At 46.8% G+C, this 25,803-nt stretch overlaps 1 protein-coding gene across 3 annotated transcripts in view; it reads left to right on the forward strand.

Annotated features, from left to right (window-relative positions):
- Positions 1 to 1,651: 1,651 nt before the first annotated feature.
- The window catches only part of LOC119394232 (histone-lysine N-methyltransferase 2D), a 128,120-nt gene continuing 103,968 nt past the window's right edge, over positions 1,652 to 25,803 (forward strand). For all 3 annotated transcript variants that reach the window (XM_049415716.1, XM_049415717.1, XM_037661519.2), the window contains exons 1-9: positions 1,652 to 1,693; positions 8,582 to 8,837; positions 10,008 to 10,114; positions 11,890 to 12,534; positions 12,835 to 13,327; positions 14,368 to 14,457; positions 15,497 to 16,039; positions 18,347 to 18,799; positions 23,279 to 24,222. In XM_049415716.1, coding sequence (XP_049271673.1) covers positions 8,786 to 8,837; positions 10,008 to 10,114; positions 11,890 to 12,534; positions 12,835 to 13,327; positions 14,368 to 14,457; positions 15,497 to 16,039; positions 18,347 to 18,799; positions 23,279 to 24,222 — 3,327 coding nt within the window. In that variant the 5' untranslated portion in view covers positions 1,652 to 1,693; positions 8,582 to 8,785. The remainder of the gene's footprint in view (positions 1,694 to 8,581; positions 8,838 to 10,007; positions 10,115 to 11,889; positions 12,535 to 12,834; positions 13,328 to 14,367; positions 14,458 to 15,496; positions 16,040 to 18,346; positions 18,800 to 23,278; positions 24,223 to 25,803) is intronic.

Below are 25,803 nucleotides of genomic sequence, written 5' to 3' on the forward strand. Positions count from 1 at the left end.
TTTAATTGCCAACCATTTGCTTCTTGCTCATCTTTAAAATTTTTCCAAGTGAAACGAGCCAGCATTGACGTACATGACATGCATATTGAATCCCACAAATTGCAGTTTTTATGCAATGTGCCGTGTTCTTGTTGCAAATACGAGCACAGATGACCCCCACACCAGTGTACTTGAATGGCACTCCTCAGCTGCACTGTATGTCCAGAAATCCTTTTGCTTCTGTTGTTTGTTGGCTGTTCTTTGACAGCAATTATACATTTTTTTTTGTCTTTGTTGTCAGTGCATTTTCTGCTGCTTCAATCGCTGCTTCAATTCAGTGTTTCTTCACCCCGTCCCTAAAGCCTCTCCGTCCATACCTTCGCTTTTGTAAATTAGTGTGCCACCATCCCTTTGCGCACAAGTTCTGCATTGGCTATTTCCACATCCTGTAATTTTGCTGCCTGCACTTCTAGTTCCTCATTTGGGATTGTGACCTTGTGGATTCCGGGATTGCCGCTGTGCAGGCCGAGAACCGCTAGACCTCAGGCTACCCCTATTGCATTGCTCCGTACGCGCTCCAGTAGTTCCGTATGTTGTTCGTAAGATTATGAAAATTTATAGAATATTTATCAAGTCCGCATATACATATTCCGTAAAATAATACGGAAGTCGTATGGAGTTGTTGCAGTGGCGTATGGAACATTTCAGCAAGGGCATCAGTGGTGGCACAAAAATGAAGTGCCTTGCACAAGACAGCAAATTGTGCAATAGGAGCGCCTCCGTACATTTCGCCACTGTGGCGGTGTGGATGGAGTGGCTTCACTGCAATACAAACATGAACGTAGACAATGGATAGGAAACCGCTACGAACTGCTCTGAACCCCATGAAAAAGCTGGGGCAGCATATGTTCAGCCTGACACTGGAGTCTGAGGAGCAGGTGTGCGAAAAGTGTGGGTTGATGGCACTAATGAAATTCGATATAGTGAGGTATTTGTAATTTTTTATAACGTCATGTTCATAGAACACTGTGTACATTAACCCTTTCCCTACCGTGAAAAATGAAGAAAATTGTACCAAATTTACCGTAAATTTTTTTTCACTCAATTTTTAGGTTTTTTTTTTTCTGAATAAACGGTACCATTGTTTCAATCTAATGGAGTTCCTTTATTTCACTAATTGAGTAAGAAAAGATAGCTCGAAGTGGCTTCACCGCATGGCAATAAAATGAAAGCCAAGACACAACTGGCACAACCTGGACGAGTGTGGCCATCTAGTGTCAAGGAACGCAACTATGACGAGTGCAGTTGTCATCGGTTCCATGTGGGACCTGTTTTTGTTGATGACAATGTATAGTCGTCATCGGTCATTTTGGTACAAAATCTCATGACAACTATGCCTGTCAACGGGAAGGAAAGGGTTAGGAAGAAAAAAAACTTCCGTAAGACGAGGAACATTTATCCACGATATCAGTGGGAAGACGCTTCACTGCCGCCGCATTAAACTTTTCGCCGAAAAATGTGGACGGAGAGGCTTTACCCATCCCCATCCCCGACACAACCTCTCAAAATCGCACCGTTTATGGTGTGTGTGTGTGTGACTGCCTTTGGCAGAACAGGGCGGGAATGCATTTGTGACCGTCGTCGTTTGGTGTGTCCCTCTTTGTAGCAAAAAGCGAGAGAAAACCGGGCGGCCAGTCGCATTCAGAAGTCACAGGCATGTATCGTCTGCTTCTTTGCGTCCTCCTTTTTTTTGTCTCTCCTTCGTCGCTCTGCTGAGGTGGGCAAACATTGAAAGCCTTTCTCGGAATGTGTGACGCAGTGGCTGGCATTCATAATTTGGACACAATGTCGCATAATATAAACGAGGCAGGCATAAGAAAAACAAAAGGCTCTGACGTTATGTTGATATGTCCAAATTTCACACAGGCATAGCATTTTGTGGTTCACGGTAGAACCCTGTTGCATTCCTTACGGGTCCATGGAAAAAGAAATGCATAACCCGTTAAAAAATTAGATCCGATAATGATTTCCATGAGTGGGATAGCTTTGTTAAATGCCTGGGACAGTGTGCTCTTGCCATAACAAGTTAAGAAATGTGTGAGCTTTTATGTAGAAGAGCTCTGTATTGGTGGAAAGATCATTTGCACTTATGCTTGTAGTAATGAGACCCACTTCTGTTGAAAATCACAGTAAGCGAAGTTTATCTGGCACTGAGAATTTTCTCCACAAAGCATTTAATTTTATCGCTGTTTGATTGTGGCTGCCAAAGTCCATTTCCACTTGGAACTTTCAGTATTTGCTCACCTGTCACATTTTTGTTTTCTTTTTCTCCCACCTTGTTAAGTAACGCTGTGTTTGCTGTTTTTGTTTTATGCACCAGCTGTGTTGTAGTCTTTTGTGACTGTACCTGCAGCGCTTATAGTATTTTCTTGCTGCTTTTTAAGCGAGGCTTCATGTTTTTCTTTTTAATGTTTATGTAGATAAGCTAAAGTATATCAGTGGGCTACATTACACTAATGTAATATTTAAAAGGTTCTAGAAGTTGTAGAATTGAATACTAAAAAAACACCTTAGTATGAACTGGTAGATTACGTTAGCAAAATTTGTATATGTGTCTGTTCATTTAGAACAAACAAATGCAGTGCAGGATTTCTACTGTATGTAATATAATGCTATATATAGTAGAATAATATACAAATATGCACAAGGCCAGTTGTAGAAATTTAAACATTGACTTTGCCTGCATCTCACTTTGATGTTGCTTAATTTCCTGACATATCAAGTTGTCTGATATCCTAGATACAAAATCAGCTAGTCTAGTTCATACCTTAGTATACAGCATGTTGAAAGCTTGAGGTTCCAGGAATCAAGGTTTACAGAACCAGTGGAAACAAGCTCTTTTAGTGCAATTTCATTTCGCCTTCCTGCGCAGTGCATACCACGTTCAGTCGTGCATTGAGTACGCCTTGAGTTGCATTGCTGTTGCACTAAGCTTTGCCTCTGCTGAAAAATGAAAAATGCAGCGTTATGCCTCGTTCTAAAATGGAGTCTCCTCCTGCTGCTAGCTGTCCAGTGCAGGAAAAAAAAGGAAGAAAGCCACCTGATGCAAGTGGCAATGCTAGCTATGCCAATTATGCAGCCATTAGTAGTGCTGCAGCGCACCAAAAATGCACCATGCGGTTCCAGCTTAACAGTGTTCATAAGAGACTGCACTCTTATGGTGCATCTTTGGCGTGCATCTTTCCTGCTGCTTCCATGCGTGTCGCTGAGCTCAGCTGGTCGCTTGCTCGTGCCAAGTCTTGTCCCCTGCGCAAGTGCAGTTGCACAGTTCCCCGTTCGTGCACATGCATCGGCAACATGTGTTTGTTTTGCATGGCAGTTGCAGTATCTGTGCTCTTGTGCAAAAGGAGACCGTGGGCATCCTGAAACACCTCCTATAATGGGCATAAAATGTGGCTGGTTTTGCGAAGCGGGAAAGCCTTCGAAGTGCACCTCGTGTGAATGGAGTTATCCACAATTGTACGCTGCCCCTCTCTTACCCTTGCGACCTCTCCTCTCTTTTTGTTGTCGCTACCCATTTTTAGCTGTTGGATTATGCCACTGTACTCGCTTGGTACAATGCCTGCCATGCCCTGCCCATAATCTTGCCAAGCTTTGGTACTTGACACAGCCTCCAATGTTAGCACCTTGACAGTGTTCGATGTTGAAGGCTGTAGCATAGGCACAGTGGCATTGTCCTCTGCCACTAGATACAGTGAAACCTCGTTAATACGTACCTGCCGGGAACGCGGCATAACTACGCACTAAACGGTAGTACGCATTAACCACCAAGTACAAATTTGCCTCTCCTGGCGTACGCCATCGCCGCCAGCAGAGAAATAGAGTGCCACAGCAAATATTGTCTAAAGTACCCATCGCAAAGCCTTTTCTTTCTTTTTGCCAAAGTGGAGAAAATATCCTAGCACTCTCGCACGACCGCCCGATAGCGCGCGGTGGCCACGCCAAAGAGCATTTCGAAACTATTAGAGGGTCCGGGATACGCAGTGACCGACATAGCGACAAAACGGACAGTGTCTGCATTCCGCAATATATGTGTATGCGTCCGTACCGCGATCTGCTACAAAACGAAAACTGACACGCGATACGGCCGCGTGGAGCCGATCGTCTCCTGGGTAGTTGCGTGCAGCGCGTCGCCTGCTCGGCTCACGTACGCCGTCACTACCGGGCCGCTTGCTGTACCGCACGCGCGCATCAGTCGTGGGATTGTTCTTCGTGCCCACTTCGTTCCAGACCGTGCACAGATTCGGCGAGTAGCTTGTTCGGTTAACGCAGCGATGTCGAGCTTCCTCCGCGACGCTGTAGCGGTCCTGGCAGCGAACGGAGGCGCGTTGGGTGGTCGCCTAATAAAAGCGTGCAATATGGTTACAACAGCGCTACGCTTGCTGTACCGTACGCGTGCGTTTAGCGTGATATCGTCAATGCAGCGAGGTTTCGCGGCGTCCGCGACCCGCAATGCTCAACTCCGCAACAGCGATCTGCTTTTCTTTCTACATAGCGGTGCGCGCTTGAACACAGCCCCGCACGAGGCGGCAGCGATCGGCGGCCCAGCGCGTTGAGGTTGTCGCCAAGTAAAAGCGTGCAGTAGGCTTAAAGTAGCGCTGTGCTGCACGCGTGTCCGGGCAGATAGCTGAAGATACTTATTGTGATAAGGTTGTCGGCGATAAGTCATGCTGACGCGTTCGTCGGTGGCCGCCGCCTAGCCTTCGTTCTTTCCCGATGCTTACGTGCAAAGGCGTCGCCGCAATCGCACGGAAGTCGGAATCGGTGATCGACCGATCTCCGCACTTCTAGAAAAGACGGAAAACCTTTGGCGGCACATTGTGGCGTCGAGATTTTCAGCGGTGACGTAAAATTTTATGGCACAAAAAGTTATCTCGGGCGCAGGGTACGCACTAACCGGTAGGCATAGGGCGAACCACTACGGCTTAAGCGGTCAGCGAATGCATTGGGCTCTATGGGGCTCGGTCGGGAATTCGTCGCAACTACGTTTTAACCGTTAGTACGTTTAAAGCGGGTACGTATTAACGAGATTTTAGCACCAGTGCCTTCTTAACGGTCGGGTTTTCTGGGCTTTGCATCTGTGCAGAGCCCCTGTTCCATCACAGCATCTCATGGTATCTTGCTACTAGTTTTTTGTGTATGGCTGTGTCCTAGCATCCGGAGGAAGTGCTGCACAAGATAAAAGGGCAGAAAGATTCCTGAGCAAATTTTCAGGCTCTGTACTGCATATTTGGGAATAATATATAATTTGGATGTCCACGGTACCACTTGTAGCAAATGAATAGTAGGTTTACTTACCATGTTCCAGAAATATTGCTCTTTAGGACAGTTTTTGTCTGTATGTGCTGGGGAGGATATTGAGCAAGATAGCCATGGCCATGACATGTTATCAGCATACGGAATGTTGCTTTGTATTACCCGTAGTTCTATGTTTAGAATAGCACCTTTTGACAAAGTGCTCTGGCAGTGCCGAAGACCTTCCAGCATGTTTTCACAGTGAGGTCACACGGGTGGTCATCGGTGTAGCATATCAGCTCATTGGATATCACATTGCAGCTGGAATTCTTGGTACAGTCATTCACATCTGCGTTGTGCAACATTGTGCTCTTGCTGTTCACAGAGCTGTGCCCTTGCCATTGAGGGGTTGGCTTCCTGCAAATCTTTGAAGTCCGAGCTTAACTTTATGCACCGAGATCCACCATGACGAGAGTGCGTTAACTAGCACAAAATTTGGTGCACGTTTGGAAAATTGTAATTGTAAATTAAGTGTAAATTAAGTTCAAGCAATTAGGATTGATAATGAGACTTTGGGCAGAGCGTTACTTCCGTACTGAGTCAAGATTGTGGACATTATTTACTAGCATCAATCTGTAGGGGAGAGTGGAAATTTATGGAACTGCTGGAGAACGGGAACAGCAGCTGCTGCGCGATGTGGCTGGGTTGATAGCTATGTAGTGAGGCACGGAGTAGTTGCTGCCGTATCTTTATGGCTGCTGTTATTCGTGGCCGCTGTGATTAGTGGTCATGAAGTCGTATCCCAAGACACTGCTACAGTTGGTTCCTGAAAAGATGGAGTGCAAAATTTTTCACTTTCTCTAATAGGTTTAGCTGCACAGGCAACTCGGAACGGCTTGAATGGGTCTTCCTGACAGCACGCAGTGGAGCTTTGTGATTATTAACCCCCTAGAATATGCCAGGATGTGTTTAAAGGAAAAAGAAAGTCTAGGGCATGCACTTTCCATAATTCAGAGGTCCTTGAGCAAAATTTAGGTATCCTGAAGTGTCAGTGTAAAAGCACCTAAGCTTCGAATGAAATTAAGTTCTGACTGGTCTGAAAGCGAGAAACATTTAGTATTTTTTGACAGGTGGGTGGATGTCGTGTATATTGGGAATTCTTTGTCTTGGTTTCACTGTTTTCCTCACTTATGTCAGTCTGACTGTTTCATACACCCAAGTTAAAGTGAGCTTCTAGTAAGAAACAGTAAAGCAGAAATGGTGAACCATAAGTGAATGGTGTTTCGCTATGGATTATTGTACCCGTAACTGTGGGTGCAACAGCAGATGTCACAGCAGGTGTAACAGCAGGTACAACAGCATATGCAACTTTTTGCAGTATCTCTTCAGGTGGCTGCGCACAGCTGCTGATGTGTTAGCTCATTTTCTTTTTTTTTTCTTTGCAATAAGGTCTAGTTTCTTGGCAGTTGGTACACTGCTGACCCTTCTTCTAATGTTGAACTAGCTTATCCTCACGAGTGGCAATGGTTCTGGTAATTACCATGTCCCAAGTGTATGGCTTCATTTCCCACACCAGATCAGCCAGTGCAGAACTTCTGTGCTTTATGAAAAGAAGAGGGGAACTGCAAGGGTGTGCTATTTAGAGTGTAGGTGTGCTCCTTCAGCTCTGCTGTACACGGAGGGAGGTTCTCTGAGGATGATCAGTGGCACTCTCACTTTGGCAAGTTTTAATGAGAAGAAGGCGGTTCAGCATTCAGGAATAGGGTCCGCAGTGGTGTGATTAAAATGCCTTGGACAAATTTTTTTTGTGTGTGTGGGGGCCACTTTTTATGACTACTGGCAAAACATTGCCATAGATATATTGTTCACTAAAGAGCTGTTGGTATCACAGCCTCTGTATTGAGAAATGCCACTTCACTTGAAGCCACATCATGACTTGTGAATGCCTGACATCATCCTAACCCCTGAATACGCCATAGTGTAGCGTTCGGGAAGGGAGGCACCGATTACTGTCAGTGGCTCCAAAGGAACGACGTGCATGCTAGTTTCACACGGAGCCAAACTGACCCATTGGCTGCAGCAAGGGTGTTTAGATAGATACAGTGGGGCGCCCCCTGGGGCCATCTAACAGAACAAAGTACTAAAATATAATCTATGACACGAAGGAAACACAATTGAGCGCCTTTGGCATGGTCATACGAGGTGTTACGTTATCGGGACTTGCCCAAGTCAAGCTGTGGCTTGAACCTGAAGAAAGGTGTTGATTAAGCTGGGCTTGGTACATTTAAGCTTAGGTTGAACTGCGTAAGGACGGGACAAGAAAGGTTGCACACACGAGTGCAATGGCTTTAAGTTAAGCTGCATTTCTGAATAAGGGATCAAGTGTTTAGCAGATACGTGTGCGCTGGACAATTGTAGTTTGAGAATTTCAAGTATTATTGTAAAAAGTAAGGGGGACTAAGTAGAACATCTTGCGGGACTATTTGGTTCATTATAATGACTTATTAATGATTGCACACATCTAGAAGCGGTGCACCACACACAAAGAGATGCACGGAACATTAAGAGTACGCAACCCTGGGGTACTCTAAAGTGCGGAGCACTTTAGTGGCTCGGGCTGTCATCGTCACAAGTCTTGTGTCGTAGCTTGGCGCAATGCTCAATGCCAAGCAGCTCCTAGCATAGCATGGCCTTGTATAGTATAGTATAGTGAGGAGGTGGGAAAGGGAAGTGATAGTGAGGGAAGGGAGGACGGGAGAGGGTAAGCATATCATAGCCATGTAGTGCAAGGGGGTGGGAAAGGAAGTCTGGGTGAGGAGGATGGAAAGAGGGAGCAGGAGGGTGAAGCGTAGCATAGCCATGTACTATAGTAAAATATAGCAAGGGGCTGGTAAGGTGAAGTGAGGGGGAAGAGTGATGTGAAGGTGAGGAGAGGGAAAGAAGAGGGGAGAGGGAGCCACTGCATCACAAATGAAGGTTTCCTTTCCCGCCATGCACGCCGAGCAGGCTGCACGCTTGGAACGCAAGCGTGTACTTACTCGTGAACGCCAGTGTTGCTGAAGGGCAGATGAATCACTGCTCCGCACTTCCTGCAACTTTCACGTTAAGTGGAATTACATTGATTTTTTTTTAGTTGGACATTATTAATAAGTCGTTAGAATGGGCACTAATGTAGGTTTCCCTTGTTCTTGGGTTATTACTCACCTTTAAATGCTTTCAAATGGCTCTGCCTGAGAGCTGCGCTTTGAAAAATGAAAGAGCTTTTGTGCAAACTCTGGTGAGACGTCATGGCGCACACCTTGAACAGGACCCCGGTAAGGTCGCGCGCGAGCAGAAGTCGCCACGGGAAGTGGAGCAGGAGCGACAGTGGAAGCAGATCCAGCATGTTCGTCAACAGCAGCAGCAGCAGCAACAACAACAGCAGCAGCAGTCTCAGCAACAGCAACAGCTGCCACCACAGCAGCAACAGCAGCAGGGACAACAACAGCAGCAGCAGCAGCAGCAGCTACAGATGCAGCACCAGCTGCCGCCACACCTCATGGCTGACCAACAGAGACCTGCTGGTAGGGGCTGCATTATTTCATTTTATTTTCTTAATTCCATTTATTTCCTTTAAAGGGATAGTGAGCAAAACTTTTGCCGCCGAGATTTTCAGCCAGACTGAAAGATTGGGTGCTGAAATCGGTAGCCACGACCTTCATTTCAGACAGAAACAAGAGAAAAATCGTGAATTTAATGCATTTTTCACGAACTGCCGTGTCTAGCGGCAGCGCCATGCACTAGAGGAGGTGAAGTTTTAATCATCGCCAGAAACAGACATGCCAGCTGTGCCAGTCGTCGCCCACATCTCTCAAGCCACTCAGCCCCCACTAAGGTCCCTAGAACCACTACGAACAGCACTGGCAGCAAACAATGCTCCCAGGTCGGGTAAAGCCCATAAAGAGTGGAGCACATCTCAGCGCCTTTGTGGAAGGGGGAGATTGGGATGTAAAGGAGAGATGGAGAAAGGGAAGTAGCAGGACAGGAAGACGTGCGCCCTACGTCCGCTGCGGTGACTTTGACATCACGGCTCGGGCTGGCGTGCAGCCGCCACATGCTGACAGTGCTCCAAAAATACAGCAAACTGTTCAAAGGTATATGAAATAAACTCTGTTTATCGGAACAGTCGCGTCTTCCGAGTAGAATTTCGATGTTTGCGCCATTTTTTCTTATTTTCGTTCAGATCCCTTAAAGTAGACACACGCTGTGCACAGAATATGTTAGGCCAGTGGCTGAAGCCAGTGCAGGCCTGTATTTGCATACGTTTTGCAGCTGCAAAAGTGAACATGAATGTTACGGTTAGGGGGTTAGTGGCACTGCTGCAGTGCAGGTTGTTGTCTACGAAAAGCAGATGTCTTCTCCTCTTTTCAAAACATGACTGTGTGCCATCGCCTGGTCAGAGTATCTTGGACGACGTGTATATGGTGGCCGTGGTGGCCGCCACCAAAAGGTGGTGGTACCACGGCTCTATTACAGAGATGAAGGGAACGTTCATCTTTACCGGGGAATCGTGGGTGGGTCTTGTGCTGTATTCTCAGGCTGTCATGAAACGTAGTAATTGGTAATCATTACTCTAGATAATAATGCTATTTTGGAGCTGTTTGGTGTTCAGTGCCCTCACATCATAATTCCTCATGAGTCAGTTGTTGTCACGCCTTCCCTCAGCAAGTTTCCCTCACGTGTGTTCTGTGCAGTGGGGAAGAGCCATCAGTCGATGCTGGGAGAGACCTCTCCAGCGGGGTCCCTCTCGCCTTCTGCTCCTTCACCAACTTCCTCGCAGCTCATTGGAGCCACTGCTCAGGTCAGTACCACCGATGGACTCATCATCTTCCAGATTATAAGAAAGTGTTAAACAGGGAATGCCACTAGATCCAATGTTTCAACAAGTCCCTTTGCCTTTGTTGTTGGCTTCATGGGGCTGCATTCCCTGTTTGATTATTAGTCATCGCTTGAGACCTCCATCTTCCCCGGGAACTTGTCTTGTTTGGATCCTTCCGACTAGTCATCCTCACTCATGTGTGTCACAGTATGATTAAAAGAAATTTACTTGTGTGGATGATTTGAGATTGGATGTGCCCTCTTTGAAGAATTAAAAAAAGAAAAGAAAAAGGTGTCCAATGCGCAGGCAATCTTTAAACCTAGGCCCGCAGTCATGAGCTCAACTCTACTCTATGTGTGACAATTGCACGCATGTGAGATGTCCAGGTGCAATATCTTCTTGTTTGTAGGCTTGTGTGAATAGTAAATTTTAGGTTTGAAGCGAACAGTGATTTAGTTGAGTAATTGCGAATCAAATTTGAATAGTATATATCACATATTACAAAGAAAAATGAGCATATGTGTCATGAGCCAAGTAACCTCTACAATATCTTTTTTTAATTGAAACAAGGCATGTGCAAATGTCGTTATTTTTGGTTCAAATGAAGTGGAAGCAACTTTGAGTAGTAGCAGGATTTGACCTTTAGTAAAGCGCAAGTGATAACCTGTAAAATATGTTACGTTTCGTATTTACTATACTTAGCATATGAGCTGGAATAACAAGCTTCTAAACTTAAAAAATAATTAATCGAGGTGAGGGTAATATGTCATTTAACCTTGAAGTAGGGCTCTACAGTAGTGTGGATTTTCCCTGGAAAGGTGTCTTCACGACATTGCACCCCACCACTGCAGTGAAACCATCTTTACAGGGGCTTACATGCGGACTAATATACATCTATTCGTTCACTTCAAATCGAAATGAATTTGAATATTTTAATATTCAAAGTGCTCGAATATTTGCACAGCCTAGTGATTTGTGTTGAGACATTGGCTGAAGAAGTTGTTCCAGTGCGTCTGGAATGTTAAATGCAACTTGCTCTTTCAAATTGCCTTGAAGTGCACAAAAATGCAAAATTAGAAGTTATGAAGCGCTACAAAATGCAAAATTACCTCCTTCAGTGTCTTCCAGATTGCCAAATAGCCCGCTGCAATGTGTTCCAAAATGGAAATCCTACTGCTCCTAAAATTGCTCCAAATCGCAAGCCCTCGGTAGCATTGCTGTTATTAGCGTGAAGCAACCTTGCGGTTAAGCATTATTTAGGCAACGGTGCTCAAACCTTTAGCAGTCTGCATTGACATTTTATACATTAAAAAGAAACATGCACATGCACAGAAGTGGACACCAAGCATAGAGGCACAGGAAAAAGAAAGATAAATATTTTCTTCTCCCAATGTAATGTTCTAGGTACTGATGTAAACTAAAAAAAAACTATTTAACCTGTTCACTGATCTATAGTCGGATACAACTTTAGAAGTCAGCGGCATTTCCTCCTCATAGACGGATGAACACAAGCCTGCACCAATGGGCGCGCACTCGGGACTGACGTCATGAGCGGGACGGCCAGTAGCTCCGCCTTCAGAGAACATCGGCGTGGGCATGAGCGGGACTATTCCTTTGGTCGCGGAGGCGATCGACTGCCGTGCTTCGGTCGTCTGGGCGGGGCCTCTCCTGACTTCTTAAGTTGTATCCAACTGTAGACTGGGACGTCATAACCCCAGTTAAATGCCAAAACTGCTCCTCATTTTTGTCGGTTACAGAGCCCACTGTCTCCTGCACAAGCGCAACGCTCACCCGGCCCTGTGCGCATGCCCTCGGCGCCCGTGAGCCCCCTGATCCAGGTGTCTCGAGTGCGTCCCCCCATTGACCCCAGTCGCCTGCCTCCGTCGTCTCCAGATTCCTATGGTCCTGCCCCCGCGCCCCCGCCTCCTCCACCACTGCCAGGGCAGTCGGGTGGACCAGAACGCTTCCTCCAGCCACTCAGACCCCCTGGAATGGCCGCACCACCACAGCGAGGCCCACTTATGCGCCAGCCCTCCCAGGACGAGGCAGCACCACCGCCTCCGCCACGAAGCACGCCTCCCCACACACCCTCGCCAACTGCCAGGGCCCCTCCTTCCATGGACCCGTATGCCCAGATGCCGGGCACACCAAGACCCGCTCCGATGTCCGATGGAGGCTACCATCCTGGATATGCGCGATCACAAGCTGCAGCAGCAGCGGCAGCGGCAGCATCGAGTGCTCCGAAGATGACAAGGCCGGCAGCCACTTCTGATCCCTATGCTGTGCCGCCTGGAACGCCCATGCCTCCGGCGTCTATGTCTGAGCCACAGCAGCAGCATCCGCAATACTCCCCACAACAAGGTTACGGAGCAAGTCCACGAGCAGCTCCACAAGCCACACATGTGAGCGGATGTAACCGTTTGCAAGATTAATAGTGTATTGGTGGTTTGTTTGGTCTTGCATGGCAGTGGTGTTTATATTTGGTGCTTGCCATAGCAAGGTCTCACTAAAAAAGCAGGTTTCATTGTAAACTGGGGTGCCCACCTGTGTTATTGTTGCACGGCGGCTATAAACATCAATGCAAAGTAGTGGCTAGTAAGTGGCCAACAGTATACATAGTCTGGCAAAGATAACAATCAAACAGTGTGTGTCATTAAGGCTTCAGCACACAGATACCTCTTAATACCAGAAACTTTTTGCAGGCTTCCATGGAAGTGCTCGCAAGTCCGCCACAGCCGCACACCCCCCTTCAGCAGCAGCAGCAACAACAGCAGCAGCAACAACAGCAACAACAACAGCAGCAACAGCAGCAGCAACAGCAACAGCAGCAGCAATCATCACAACAGCCACAGCGGTCACCACAACACCAGCCACAGCCAATTCAGTCTCCCTCAACATCGCAAGCCCCAGAGCCCTTTGGAGGCTCGGCTGATCCTTACGCAAGGCCTGTGGCGACGCCGCGTGTGCCATCCTCTCCGAGTGCGGGCACCCCTCCGAGTGCTGCTGGAGTACGGCCTGAGGAAATGGTCATTGGTGGGGAGCAGCAGGTGCTAGCCAGGCAGCAGCTTCGGGACTTGCTGCAGCGTCAGTTGAAGAAGGAACAGCACTCGGTTGCGCCACCACAGTCACCTCTGGGGCCTCCACAGCAGAAGCTCCCTCAGCAGTGGCCTCCGCCACAGCAAGCCATGCAGCTGGGTTAGTGCTGTCTGAATGCTATGAACAGTGCACGTTGTAACTGTGCTAATGTCATCTGCGTAATTTGTACAGTATGAACTTGACTAAAATATGTCGGCGGGCCAGTGGGTTAGTGGGTTGGTGGGCTAGTAAGTGCGACATGACATGGACGTCGAAAGAAAGACAAGGACACAGCGCTGTGTCCTTGTCTGTTTTCTTTCGACGTCCTGAAAATGCGTAGCCTTCCCTTAATTGCCAAGAAAAGTGGTTCACGAGTAAACATTGTCCAGTCTCAATATTCAAGCGCATTGTTGAATTAATGTTGCATAATATAACAGTTTAAGTTTCAAGCTGTGAATATCCATTGGTGCTAGCACATGCACGCTCCGGCTCTCTAGCTTTGCCTGCATAGCCACAGAAAAATTTTGCTCAAGTGTAGTTAAAGGTAGCACAAAAGGAGTTGGCAGTGAACCTTGCCTCCTGGGAGCACGCCAATCCAAACTTTCGATTTCACCCATATCTGGACCCATTTGAAAAATTCTTGCGGTAAGATGCTCCCTAGGTGATGTCCTACAACTTCCTGTGTTGTAGGACATTGTAGGATGACCGAAATTTCTAGTGAGGCCTGATGAGCTACGTTTTAATGTGCGGTGTGGGTTCCGTAAATGGTCTGTACGCTTCTGTGGTTGCCTGTCCTCATTAATTCGCAGGGATGACTGCATTTGGGAGAAATACCCCATTACTGTTCTAGAGGTCATAGTACCTGATTTTTAGCATAAAACTGTCTTTTTTATTTATTGACATCATCGATATGTGTCATGTAAGGCACATTTTTCCTGTAAGGCAGTGGAAAGGTTGTAGTTCTACTGGCTCGAATACTAATGGGTTGTTTCTTCTGAATGTGGTCCGCCATGTGCATGAACACAGCTGTTTTAAAGGCTGAGGTATCTAACTAAAAATGGTGTCTGTATGGTTTTGTAATGATATTTAACAAACAGAACTTTAACATTATGTCTTAACATTCTTTTGAACAAGCATTTTCTGCCCTTGTTCCCGTGTAGGCATGGCATTGCAAGGGAACCGAATAGCCATGGGTGGACCTGGAGAACTGGGATTTCGCACTCCGCTTCCCCCTGGAAGCATGGCTTCCCGTAAGTTGATGTATCGCATAATTTTGTGCTGCATAGTATGGCACCCATAGGTGTTATTTTTTTTTTCTTTTGCCCAATGGGGATTTCACATCTCTCTAGGATCCTGGCCATAGTGGCCACATTTAATGGGGGACCGAATGCAAAAACATTCATGCATTTATATTTATTTGGGTGTGCATTAAGAAGTCTTAGGTGGTCTAATTTAACTTATAAACCCCCGCTGTGGGGTCTCTCATCACCAATGTGTTGCATGTATACACAGTGTGTGTGTGTTATATATATATATATATATATATATATATATATATATATATATACATACATACATATATATAATAACAGTAGACTCTCCGTAAACGGAACTCCTGTTAAATGAAATATATTTTCCTGATCTCTTCAGGCTGCGTTTAATGAGAGTGTGCTGTATTTTTACCTAGTACAGTTAATATTGTATTGAAACTTGACCTTTTATGCAAAGTATGGTCAGAATAATAGAGCTGTAGAAGAAAATTCAATTTCAGTAACTAAAAAAATTTTTTTGCTGAACCTGAGATATGGCACTGAAATCGAATTGTGCGCAGTTTAACTACACTTGCTTATCAGTTCTTCCTGTTTCTCAGCTCTTACGTGTCACGGGGCGAGGTTTTTTTGTTGTTTTTTTTACAGTCACATGAGAAACATGTCGGCATGGTTTTGCTGTACATGGTGTTCAGTGGACATGGAGTTATTGAAAGGCAAACACTTCATTATATCGACAGTTTTGTTACATTGAAGTTCGTTGTAGTGAGAATTAACTGCACTTGCTACGTCAGCTATGCACTCCATGCACAATGTATTTCCCTTCTGCAACAGAAGAAAAAAATATAGATGCTTAAGTCTTAGTCAGTGTTTGTCGCGATGAAGAATAGTTAGTCAGAGATTAATCAGCACGTTGTCCTTACTTATGCTCCATGTGACAGTATTGATGTTGAGAGTGGTGCATACACGACTGCATACAGCCAAACCTTCTGCATGACAGGGACGGGTGTTTTACATGCAGGCATGGCCTCTGTCGAGCAGCAACAGCAGCAATTGCAGCAGCAACTGCAACTACAGCAGCAGCAGCAACAGCAGCAACAGAAGTCCCTGACCCCACAACAGCAGCAGTTGCAGTCACAGCAACAGCTGCAACAGCAGCAGCAACTGCAGTTGCAGCAACAGCAGCTGCAGCACAAGCAACTCCAACAGCAGCAGGCACAACAACCAGCTCAGCAACTCCATCCTGGCCAGCAGGGCTTCCCGCACGGTGGCATGCCAGCCGAGCCAAGAGACCTCCAACAGCAGCAGCAGCAGCAGCCACAGCAGCCAGGGGCCGTGCGGCCTCAGCTGAACGATTTGCGACTCCGCATGATGATGCAGCATCGGCAGGAGGCATTACGCCGTCATCAGTGGTCAAATCAGATGCACCCGCACCAGCAGCAGCAGCAGCAGCAGCAACAACAGTTGCAGAGACTGCCACTAAATCGCCTCGAGCAGTTTGACCCGCAGCGAGCGGCAGCCATGCAGGCACAGCACTTGGGCATTCCACCGCAGCACATGCCAGGTGATCCTTGAGTTTACCAGAGGTTTTGCTCGATTGCGGGGACATTATTGCACAAGTGTTTCACTTCGCAAACATTCGCTTGCTCTCGTGACTTGCCGGCTCAGACTTTAGTCAGCTTAGCAAGGCAAAGAAGCAAATCAAACGCCACCTACCCAGTGGTGTTGGGTGCCTAAGTGAACACTCACAAAGCTACATGCTTGCGCAATCATAGCCCTACTGTACAGCAGGGCTTCATCGATATGTTCCTGTTGCATTTTCCCAGTTCTTATGCTGTGGTATGCCTGTATCGATTAGTTAGATAGGGTTATTCGTACAATAAAATTTAGTTAACTTGAACATCAAGGGGTTGCCTGCAGAGTTCTAATTGAATGAAGCATCACTAAGTTCAAATTATCGAAAAGTTACAATTAAGGAGGTGTGAATTAACTAGCTTTTACTCTATTAGCTCCTTGTTACTTTGGCATTTATTGTTCTTGGGACTGATAACCGCGGTGGGGCACCACCAGTGCTCTGTATTCTGTTGTACCCACATGTACCACTATGTTTACATCTCGTATTTTCACATTCGTTAGGGACATCTTAGTCCCATCTGACTCATTCTGCAACATTTGCTTTTTCTTGCGGTTTCACTCACAGCCTAGTCAAGGACTCGCGCAGGAGTATTGTTAGCCTGTTGATGCCTGAAAAAAATAGGATGCCTGTTTTACCCACAGGAGAGCATAACCAGCATTAAATTCTGGAATCTTCATGTTTTTGCTGGACAACCCCTTTGAGAAAACTATTGTCAGTGCAGTAAGGTACAACCTGATTGTCTTAGTACAGGTGAAACCTGCAAACATCGAAATTCTCGCGACAATGAAATAATTTCCTGTCCCCGCCGAACGGCCATACGAATGAATGCACAGCATACAGTCGCCGGCTGATTTTTCGGACTCCAAAAATTCGGACTTGATGGATATTTTGGACTTTATAAATGCACCGTCAAGGTTCCCATAGAACTAATGCATTTCTGCGACCGATTTTTCGGATGAATTTACACCATCAAGTTGAATTTTTTGGACTATATCACTCGTTTGAGTCATGCCGCTCGATTTCGAGAGCTGCCATGTTGGATTTTTCACTGGCTTGGTCAAGTTTGGCTTCCTGTGGTCTGTTGTGTAGCCTCCAAGACCGGGAGTGCATACAGTCTTCGAGTTCTGGAGGCCATGACTGCTCTTCCTTTGCTGACAAAACACTTTAGGGGACGCTACCTTTTCTTTTTCAGTCAGGTTTATCGTCATCGTTACAACGCGGGTAGTGTTTTTTTTTTTTTGCGGTTGTTTTCTTGGTTGTCATTTCGCACATGGACGTGTTGGTGATATGTCAAGTGTGTGTTTAAGACGTTGTGCGCATCAGATTTTCTCTCCCTATGCGGTTGCTCAGTGGATACGGTGCTCGGCCTCTGAACTGAAGCACACGAGTTTGATCGCGGCCGCAGAGGTTGCGTTTTGATGGAGACGAAATAATGGACGGCCGCGTACTGTGAGTGCAGGTTAAAGAACTCCTGCCCTCCACTATTGCGTCGTGAAATTCCACAAACCTACAGACCGAGACGTTGTGTGCTTCTTTTTGTGTCCAGCTTCGAATTTTGTGTGCTTTGTGCCATGAAGACATCTCCTATGCCACCCGCAACAGTTGACGGCAGCATTTGCCAACGCGCTGATGACGTCACTGTAGCCCAAATACAACCAAATCTGCTCGTCCTCAAGTGTAGCATGAAGCAGGGCATTATTGGAAATTTTCTTTTACGTTGCTCTAATCCAAATAAACTTCATTTTTATGTCCTAACAACTTTATCGGGCTGCTGTGCACGAGCAAAGCCGTTCGCACATGTAAAGTTCTTTCTTATTGTTTGAAGAATGGGTCTGGGACTCCTTTTGACGATTTTCTGTGGCAGCTGTACAGCAATATGGCTGATTAGCAACGGAAGAGTGATTGCCATGTCTACGTTGGCACGTGTGAATTGGACGCTTTCAAAACGATGAGGGTGTGTTTTGGAACGCGCGATGACGATGTCGCATAATACAACTTGCTGCGTTGCAAAGGAAGATTTGCGCGTCTACTGCATGGAAACGGTCGACGAGGCAAGCTAACCGAATTTTGGCATTAAATTTTCATTTTACTGAATGTTTCTTGATTTGTAGTGTATTATTTTTCAATAACGGAATTCTCGCGATAGCGAAAATGTTTCGGTTTCCCCGTTGATTTCATTATTGCGGGCTTCAACTGTACATGCACCTGGGCTGAAATTGCCTGTTCCCTCTGCAGGGCCAAGGTCAGCGATGTTCAGGCCGCCATCCTCCGGATTTCCAGACGGTGCTCTGTTGTCCAAGGAAGGGAACCTTATTCAGGGTGGCACCTTCCCTGCACAGGGCACTTCACAGCAACAGAGCATGGTGGGCAACATCATGTCGGGAGAAGGCCAGCCTGGTCAGAGTGGCATGTCCGAGCCACTGCAGCAGCCACCTCAACACCAGCAACAACAGCAGCAGCAACAGCAGCAGCATCAGCAACCTGCCCGAGCTGGCGGTATGAGTAGCGCTGATGCTGCTTCGTCTGCTGCTGCTGGCGCCAGTGCTGGCTCGGAGACCCTGGAATCTCAGCCGGCAAAGAAAAAGACTGCAGGGGACTTGGTGAAAGAAGTTGAGGCACAGGGCACTGAAGACCCAGATGATGGTGGCGGCGACATGGAGGATGATTTGGATGATGACGAACTTCTGGGTGAGTTGGAGGCTAATCAGGGCTTTAAGGATACAGTTGGCCCTTGTTAAAGTTAAAGATGTTCTATTGTTGAAGCTACCTATAACAATACAGTCAAACCTCGTTAATACGTACCCGCTTTAAGCGTACTAACGGTTAAAACGTAGTTGCGATGAATCCCCGACCGAGTCTCATAGAGCCTAATGCATTCGCTGACCGCTTAAGCCATAGTGCTTCGTCCTACGCCTGCCGGTTAATGCGTACCCTGCGTACCGCGATAAGTTTTTGTGCCATAAAATTTTACTGCGCCGCTGAACTTCCCAACCCTTCAATGTGCCGCCAAAGGTTTTCTGTCTTCGAGAAGTGCGTAGATCGGTTGATCACTGATTCCGACTTCCACGCGATTGCGACGACGCTTTTGCGAGTAAGTACCGGGAAAGAACGAAGGTGAGGCGGCGGCCACCGTCGAACACGCTAGCATGACTTATCGCCGACAACCTTATTACAATAAGTATCTTCAGATATCTGCTCGGGCACGCGTGCGGCGCAGCACTGCTTTAGGCCTACTGCATGCTTTTAATAGGCGACAATCTCAACGCGCTGGGCCGCTGATCGCTGCCGCCTCGTTGTGTGGGGCCGTGTTCAAGCGTGCGCCGCTTTGTAGAAACGAAAGCAGCTCGCTGTTGCGGAGTTGAGCGTTGCTGGTCGTGGGTGACAAGAAATCTCTCTGAATTGACACTATCACGCTAAACGCACGCGTACCGTACAGCAAGCGTAGCTCTGTTGTAACCATACTGTACGCTTTTATTGGGCGACCACCAAAACGTGCTCCCGTCCGCTGCCAGCACCGCTACAGCGTCGCAGAGTGCGTATCGCTTGCAGGAAGTTCGTCATCGCCGCATTAACTGAACAAGCTACTCGCCGCATCTGTGCACGGTCTGGAGCGAAGTGGGTACGAAGAACACTCCCACGACAAATGTGCGCGTGCAGTGCAGCAAGCGGCCCGGCAGTCACGGCGTGAGCCGAGAAGGCCATGTGCTGCACGCAACTAGCCAGGAGATGATCGGCTCCACGCAGCCGTACCGCGTTTCACTGAAACTGTGTCAGTTTTCGTTCAGGAGCAGATCGCGGTACAGACATATAGCCGACACTGTCCGTTCCGTCGCTGTGTCGGTCACTGCGTACACCGGACCCTGTAATAGTTCCGAAATGCTCCTTGGCGTTGCCACCGCGCGCTATCGCCACTACCGGACGGTCGTGTGAGAGTGCCAGAATCTTTTCTCCACTTTGGCAAAAACAAAGAAAAGGCTTTGCAGTGGGTAGTTTAGGCAATATTTGCTGTGGCACCGTATATATTTCTTTGCTGGCGGCTATGGCGTACGCGAGGAGATGCAAATTTTTACTTGGTGGTTAATGTGTACTACCGTTTAGTGTATAGTTATGCGGCGTTCCCGGCAGGTACGCATTAACGAGGTTCCACTGTACTAATCTTAAATAACAGTGAAATTTCATCTTGAATCTAATTTGAATAGAATACAGTGAACTCCCTTTAAGACACTCTATTAAGCTGAAATCTCGTGAATGCCAATCAACGTAGCAATATTTGTTTGGTTTTTCAAAGACTCAACGAAAAAAAAAAAAAATCTTTAAGATGAACCGCCTCGCAATTACTTTACTGTTAAGGCAAACTTTAGCAGTGACCTCCACTGCTGGCTATTCTACACAGTGACTCATGCGACTGAAGGGAAAGAGAAAAAGATGAGCTTCCTGGATTGAGGCCTATTTAGAAGTAATCTTCTGGATAGTCCACAATCTGCATACTGTTGTGCTTGACCATTGTGCTTCATCTTCAGAGTGCAGTGAGTTCAAAAAGCTTTCGGTGCTTGTTCCAGCAGTGTTCAAGAACAACTGCACAGTGGGACTCAAGTTTGTTGGAATTTCTAACAGGAAGTGCGACATTGACTGTTGTAGTGTGACTAAATTTTTATGTGACGCCAAGCACGGAGGTTTTTCATGAGCAGAAAATGTGAAAGTACCAGGGACACACCTTAAAGCCAGCAGGGCCTTAGTATTGAAGAGGGCTGGATTGACCATGGAGAAAGAAGTATTTAAGGAGGAGAAACTGCTCGGCCGCCGCAGTGCGCGAGGGCGGCGCAGTAGTGTCACAAAGGAAATGCGGTTTCGCCGCAGCATGACAGATGACACTTCCGGCGTGTTGCCATTGTTTACATGCTCTTCTGTGGACGCGACGTATAAAAATTGTGATACCGTCTTGTACATTGTAAAATTTCTCAGATTTCTGTCTCTGACATCAATTGGTAGATGCGACAGATATTTTAGCTGCAGTTACTAATAAATACTGCCTGAATTATAGGCCGTAAAGTGCTTGAAAAGAGGTGCTAGTTGTGGCCCCTGAGCAGACGACGTCTGCTGCATGTATGGGCCCCTTGCTCCTCGCTTGCGTAGATGGCCTTGGGAGGGAAAGTTCCCAATTCGCACGGGCAAGCTGTCGCGCATTCCTTCGAGATTTTTTAGCGCGCTCAATAGCTTCCACATTGTGGAGGCGGCGCTGATTTCCCTATCCTTGCGCGCTTTTCACGCCAAAACAAAGGCACATAGAAAGAAGTACTGCTCCGTGAACAGAGGAGAGCACTTTGCAGATTTCCACCAGTGCTCCTTTAGGATGGGGCGGAAATGTGTCGTGCCTAACTGCAACAGTGTGTATGCAACCTTCAAAGTTCCTAGCGACCCGGTGAGGTTGGAAGCGTGGGCTTGTGCCATACCAAGGAAAGATAGAGAGCTCACGCCTCGTGACTACGTTTGCGAGAAGCACTTTTCAGAGAGAGTAAGTCCCATTATTCGTTGAAAAGCTCACACGGTCCCTTATGCATTAGACTGAAACAACTCGAAGGCGACAGCCATCTTCTTTTTCTTCAGTCGATGTGTCTATCCTGCCCCACTCCCAAGCTTTCTGCACCTAACGTGGTCTTGAACTACCTCCAGGACCAAAGGCATTACAAGCTTCCTGCAGCTCACCTGGTTCTGCACTGGCTCCGTGATCGGACCATCGATCACGGAGGCAATGCAAAGCGCCGATGTCATGTGATGATGTGACCAATTTTGGCGATCTGTGATGTCATGATAATGTCATGTGAAAACGTCATCACGGGATGATTTTTTGCATCGCTCATGTTGACGCTGCTGACGTGAGGTGTCGACGCCGACAGTCAATTTTTGTGTTTGATGAGGCATCTAAGGCTTTCACCTTAAAAATTATACCTAACCTATCTAGTTCACGTTACCAAAAATTATAATTTCGTGTTCTACAAGATCTCTCACTCAGGTAATTTTCCTGTGCATGATGCCATTTTTTCCGTTAATTTACTGAAAAATATTGAGCTGGCGAGAACGCTCAAGAAACACACCCACTTGGGCGTAAAGCACAAACGGCAAATCGGCGCCGAATGGCCTTGAACCGGTGAGCTTCGTCGGAGAGCGCGACGTGCGCATTTTTTCCTCTCCGCTAGCGGACTCTCACGACAGAGGGCGCATCAGCGCTGTGCCTTATTCCGTGACTTTATAGGACACCTCCTCAAGAATTCTTGCTCCATGGGATTGACAGTATGTCAAAGCAAGCAGGGCCTTAGTATTGAAGATGGCTGAATTGACACTAACTCTAATCTTTCTAGTAAGAATGAGTGGTAAGTGAATTGACGGCATTAATAAATTTCTGGTATGAATGCGCTTTCATGCATGTTGCATGTCATGTCAGTTGAAGCGAGTGGTAATCAGTACTGAAGTGAATTTGAATGGTTGCAGTATTTTGATAATAGTGGGGTGCAACTTATGAGCAGTAAAATATGTTACGTTTTAAAATTTGCCATAAATTGCCCACTAGAACTCGTACAACATGCTTTACGCTTAAAAAAAAATTAATTGGGGTGCAGGTAATACGCATGTGTGTGACCTTCATGGAGTGAAGTCACGCACCGAAGTTTGTGTGTCAAGGAATGTGTTGAGACATGCTGCCATGTTTCTGCTGCACTGCCCCTCATGTGACAGTCAAGCGGTGGACTCCATTGAGGCTCAACTTGACATCGCAATGTTGATATCGACCCACTCATGAATGTTCATCATAACATAACCTTTGCTTAAATGGGCTTGGAAGATCCATGCGTGTTTTAGTATTTTGTAGTTTTCATTCCATATTGTGATATGCTGATTTACTGCGTAACTCTCTCAGCTTAGGAAAAAGTCTTGTTCCCAGAAAGTCGCATGAAATGTCTGATATTTTAAAAACTACATGTTGTACTTGAAAAATAATAGCTTATTAGAAATCAGCACATAAATATACATAAACTCAGCATGCGTCACTGAAATTGATCAAGAATAAAAACAAAGAAAACTTTTTGAAAGCACAGTGTCCCCTTTAGGCTTGGAGAGCTGTCTTTTTTTAATTTGCTTCCTTTTTGCTTCTTTTTTTTTTTTTTTGGCAATCAGGTCTTGGAAATGACTTCAATATACTGGAGTATGCTGATCCGGAGCTGGATCGAGCCTTTGTGGGAGAAGGAGAAAAAAGCAACATCCTCGACGAGCACCTTGACTTGGATGACAAAGAAGACGACCTGGACGAGGTTGGGCGCCAGGAAACGGACACAAAAGACGACGACACAGCCATGTCTCAGGGAGGTAGCGGTGTCAAGCAGGAGCCTATGGTCAAACAGGAAGAGCGTAAGATGGAAGACCACAAACCAAGTAGTCTGGGCTTTTCGACGTTTTCGACAGAAGGCGGCGCTTCAAACCAACAGCAGCAACCTGCGCAACAACAGCAGCAAGAGCAGCAACAGCAGCAAGGGCAGTTGCAGCATCAGCAGCAGCAGCAGCAGCAACTCATGCAGCAGCATCAGCAACAGCAACAGCAGATGCCCAAAATGGCCATGTTTGAGAATCGGCCGCCCATGAACGTGGTGCCGACCGCTTCCTTCACGATGGCGGGGCAGCACCCGGGCCTTCGCGGGATGCGGCCGCCACCACCTTATGCGGGTGGCACCGCCGCCATGCCGGGCGTCCGCATGATGGCCCACTCTATGCCGGGGGCTGCCATGAGTCACTTGAGGGGTTCCTTGGCGGGCATGCGTCCTCCGGTACCGGGCGTACCCATTCCGGGGCCAGCCATGGGCGGTGGTCTGAGCGGGCCATCCGGCGATCATCGGCCCTTGTTGCTCCAGGAGCAGCCCTTGCTCCTCGAAGATCTGGTCGAGCAGGAGAAGAGGGAGCAGCGAAAGCAGAGTGGAGAGGCTGCGACGGCATCCCTGCTGAGTGATGTGGACTTCGAGCGGCTCAAGGCCGACGTCCTCTCGGGCCCGCCCGATGACAGCATTGGAGCGCCAGCACCTGTCATGCCCCAGGCGACCCTTCTGCCTGCCATGCCGCAACAGCATCCTGTGAGTGACATGTTCTCAGTAGCCATCCAAATTCATAGACTTTTGATCCAAAAGCAGTCCCAGTTTGGTATTGTCATGGCCACTGTGGAAGGGTGCTAAAATTTTTTTCCTAGTGTTTCGTACCAGTTTCTCGTGGTTGAGTGAACCTGTGTGATGTTGTAGATTGTCTAAAATCAATGCAGTATGTGGGCTCCTAGTTACGTGAGCACTGTTCACGGTATTTTTACTAGCAAAGTTTTCTAGTGGTCGGGGTTACTTTTGTCATGGTGCCAACTTCCACTGTAGCCAAGCAAAGCCTGTGCGAGGCAGGCTTGGTGCTGATGGTAATAAATTATGGATGGCAGAGACTGTCAACTGATAAAGTGCATGCTGGTTTTCCAGGTCATTTTTGTTTCCAGAAAAAGTGCAAATTTGATCGATTCAGTTTGGTTACTGAGCCCGAGCTTGTCATAGAGCACTTAATTTTGACATCACGATGATGACTTTGTACAGCTGTGTATGACACAACCTTAATGAAAGCCAGCAGATAATGAAGCCAAGGAAAATATAGGGGACGTTAATTGCACTGCAATTGCAAGTTTACTGCAGTAGTTGTGATATAGATGTGAAGAAAGTAAAGTGGATGAAAAGACAACTTGCTGCCGGCAGGGATCGAGCCTGCAACCTTCGGATGGTTGCAGGTTCGGTCCCCGCCAGCGGCAATAAATAGGCTAATAAAGGCAGAAATGAGCAATAACATTAATAAAGGTGCTAGACCATTTGAAGCACGAAGATAGGTAACTCGAGTTTTAACGATCATTCTCATGACAAGCAATTGATGCCATTTTCCGAATTCCTTTTAATAATTCTGGTAGGGAGATTTATAAAAAGAGGCTAAAGCTACGTACTACCGTAAAATGCCGAGCAAGCGCCCCCCTCCCTTTTTCGGTAGATTTGAAATATGCACCAATGACCGCGCCAGCCCCACCCCCTCCCGCCTTTTTCACTGTTTCATTCACTGTTTTTATTCGCCCTCATCAGGCAAATAACGACAGTGAATGCATGCGTATTCAATAAAGCATTTAATTAGAGCTGTGCGAATAGCAAAATTTTGGGTGCGAAGCGAATTCGAATATTGAAGTGTGAGTGCGAATCGAATCGAATATTTTTCGAATATTTCTCAAATACTTCTAGAATATTTTTCGAATACTTCAAAGCAAAAATGCAGAGAAAAAGTTAGAGAGGATTCCTAAGCATATTCTTATGAGATAGCAACATGAAAGTGTTTCTTTTCGCTAGGTTGATGAAGCACAGGCGGGGTGGTGTTTCATAGTTGCCTTATCAAGAGTGAGGCAATGTAGAGGCCGAATTCTATTTATGTGCATGATTTGGTGCCACCAAAGTTTTGCCGACAACACTTCACGCGTGATAGGCAAAGATGCCATTTCCTCAGCCTCTCCTCCTCTTTCAACCGCTGTGGAAGGCCAACTGATGTGGCGGACAAGGGTGTGCTCCCTTCAAGTCCGGAGTTCCAAATCTGCCTCGTAGACGTCGATATATAGGAACATCTGAAATTTTGGATGCTAAAAAGCTTTGGCGTCC

The sequence above is a fragment of the Rhipicephalus sanguineus genome, chromosome 5 (assembly GCF_013339695.2).
Source record: "Rhipicephalus sanguineus isolate Rsan-2018 chromosome 5, BIME_Rsan_1.4, whole genome shotgun sequence".
Taxonomy (NCBI): domain Eukaryota; kingdom Metazoa; phylum Arthropoda; class Arachnida; order Ixodida; family Ixodidae; genus Rhipicephalus; species Rhipicephalus sanguineus.